The 1,919-nt window shown below is 38.8% G+C and overlaps 1 protein-coding gene across 1 annotated transcript; it reads left to right on the top strand.

Moving 5' to 3' along the window:
- Positions 1-693: 693 nt before the first annotated feature.
- On the top strand, positions 694-1,719 carry LOC121260069. The gene has a single exon (XM_041161925.1). The coding sequence runs from the start codon at positions 694-696 to the stop codon at positions 1,717-1,719; it is 1,026 nt and encodes a 341-aa protein (XP_041017859.1).
- The last annotated feature ends 200 nt before the right edge of the window (positions 1,720-1,919 follow it).

Here is a 1,919-nt window from a genome sequence, read left to right as displayed (position 1 = left end):
TTAGGGTACAAGGACGTTTTGGAGAGTCTTTTTGGGAGTGTTGATAGTTTATGTGTCTATGGTATTTTGAGTTATGGATATTCCTAGTCTTTGTGGAAATGTTTATGTATTTTATCGAGATACTTCTGATGTGCCTTTATGTAGGAACATGGATATTTGTGTTGAAAAAATAGGTTAATATGTTATAGAGACTCTGGTTTATTTTAAAAATGTTATTGGAGATGATTCTTGGTGGCATGAGTTAACTCTCTGGACCCTCGGGGACGGGGCGTTTCAGTTGGTATCAGAGCTAGGTTTGAGATTCTGCAGACTACAAATTATGAACTTTTTGGATATCTGTAGGTTTAGGAAGTAATTCCATATTTAAGGCGTCGGAAGTTGAGGATTGAGAGTTGATGATGTGGATAGTTAAGATTTTAAGCTTTGCAAACCAGAGTAAATAAGGTTTTTGAAATTGCAGACTTTGGGAAGAATTTCGATGTATAGGATTTATACAGGTTTACGAGTTAAATTCATACTCTTTAAGGTTTAGACTATAGGTTTGTTTTACGGGTACCACTTGTTATTTATGAACTCAATAATTTTGTTTTTAAAACAATTTGTAAAGTTTTAAATTTTTTCAGGATGCCACCTCGCCATTGAGAATGAAATGTGTCGGATCTGAATGCAACCAATAACGAGAGGGAAGCAAATATGAGTTCTTCCGAAGTACTCCGAGTAGCAGTGCATCAATTAATAGACGATCTCGCGCAGAGTCCTTCGGGTCGTCAACATAACAATAGTGAAGGAGGATGCACTTTCAAACAATTTAATAGTACCCATCCCCCCACTTTTGATGGAAGAAGCGATTCCAATGCAGCTGAGGATTGGATTCAGGACATTGAAGAGATATTTAGTGTTTTGGAGTGCAGCGATCAACAAAAAGTTCAATTTGCAGCTTTTAAATTAATCGGAGAAGCAAAGAGATGGTGGAACTCTGAGAAGGCCATCGGAGAAACTGATGGAACTGGTGTAGTGAACTGGCCTCACTTTAAGCAAAACTTCTTTGACCGTTTCTTTCCGAAAGCAGACCGGGAAGCTAAAGCCCGAGAGTTTACTAACTTGGTGCAAGGGACCATGACGGTACGCCAGTATGCTGCAAAATTTGCAGAGTTATCACGTGTCGTTCCATATTTGATCCCGGATGAAGAGAAGAAGGCCAGGACGTTTGAAGAAGGCTTGAATTTCCAAATATATGAATGGGTAATGGTCTTGCAGATTCAGAGTTTTTCGGAGTTAGTGCACAAGGCAATTTTGATGGAGCAAAATATTAAGAGGGGTGTGGAATCGCAAGAAACAAGAAAGAGAGCTACTCCACAAGGATCCTCGGGTATGGATCAAGGGCCATGGAAAAAGAGAAATGAAGGGAGCAACTCAGGTCAAAAGAGAATGCAAGGAATTCAATTGAATAACCTCTGTAATTTTTGTAATAATGCACACATGGGAGAGTGCAGAAATGAAATGAGGATGTGTTTTCGTTGTGGAAAATCTGGACATTTTATCAAGGAAAGTCCTTTGCTGCAGTCGGATAACAAGAAGCCTAACCCACCTCCAGTTTCCCAACAGACAAGTCATGGAAATAATCAACTTAGAATGGGACCAGCTCGAGTGTTTGCATTAACATCTGAAGATGCGGAGGACAAAAATGCAATCACAGGTACCCCACTCTTTTCTCCTTGAAAGCTTTATGTCTTAGCTGAGTTGGGATTAATCATACTTGCATGGAACTTTTCTAGTAGTATAGTTTAGAATATTGAAGTTGGTTGAAGAGGGTTGCGAAGGGGTTTTTTACACAATATTTTATATCTACGAGACTCCTCTAGTTTTAGGTATTTGACTAATTAGTTTTTGTTTTGGAAGGGAGAAGTTTAGGAAAAGTA

The sequence above is a fragment of the Juglans microcarpa x Juglans regia genome, chromosome 4D (genome assembly GCF_004785595.1).
Source record: "Juglans microcarpa x Juglans regia isolate MS1-56 chromosome 4D, Jm3101_v1.0, whole genome shotgun sequence".
Lineage (NCBI taxonomy): Eukaryota > Viridiplantae > Streptophyta > Magnoliopsida > Fagales > Juglandaceae > Juglans > Juglans microcarpa x Juglans regia.
This window is presented reverse-complemented; position numbering and strand designations above follow the sequence as displayed.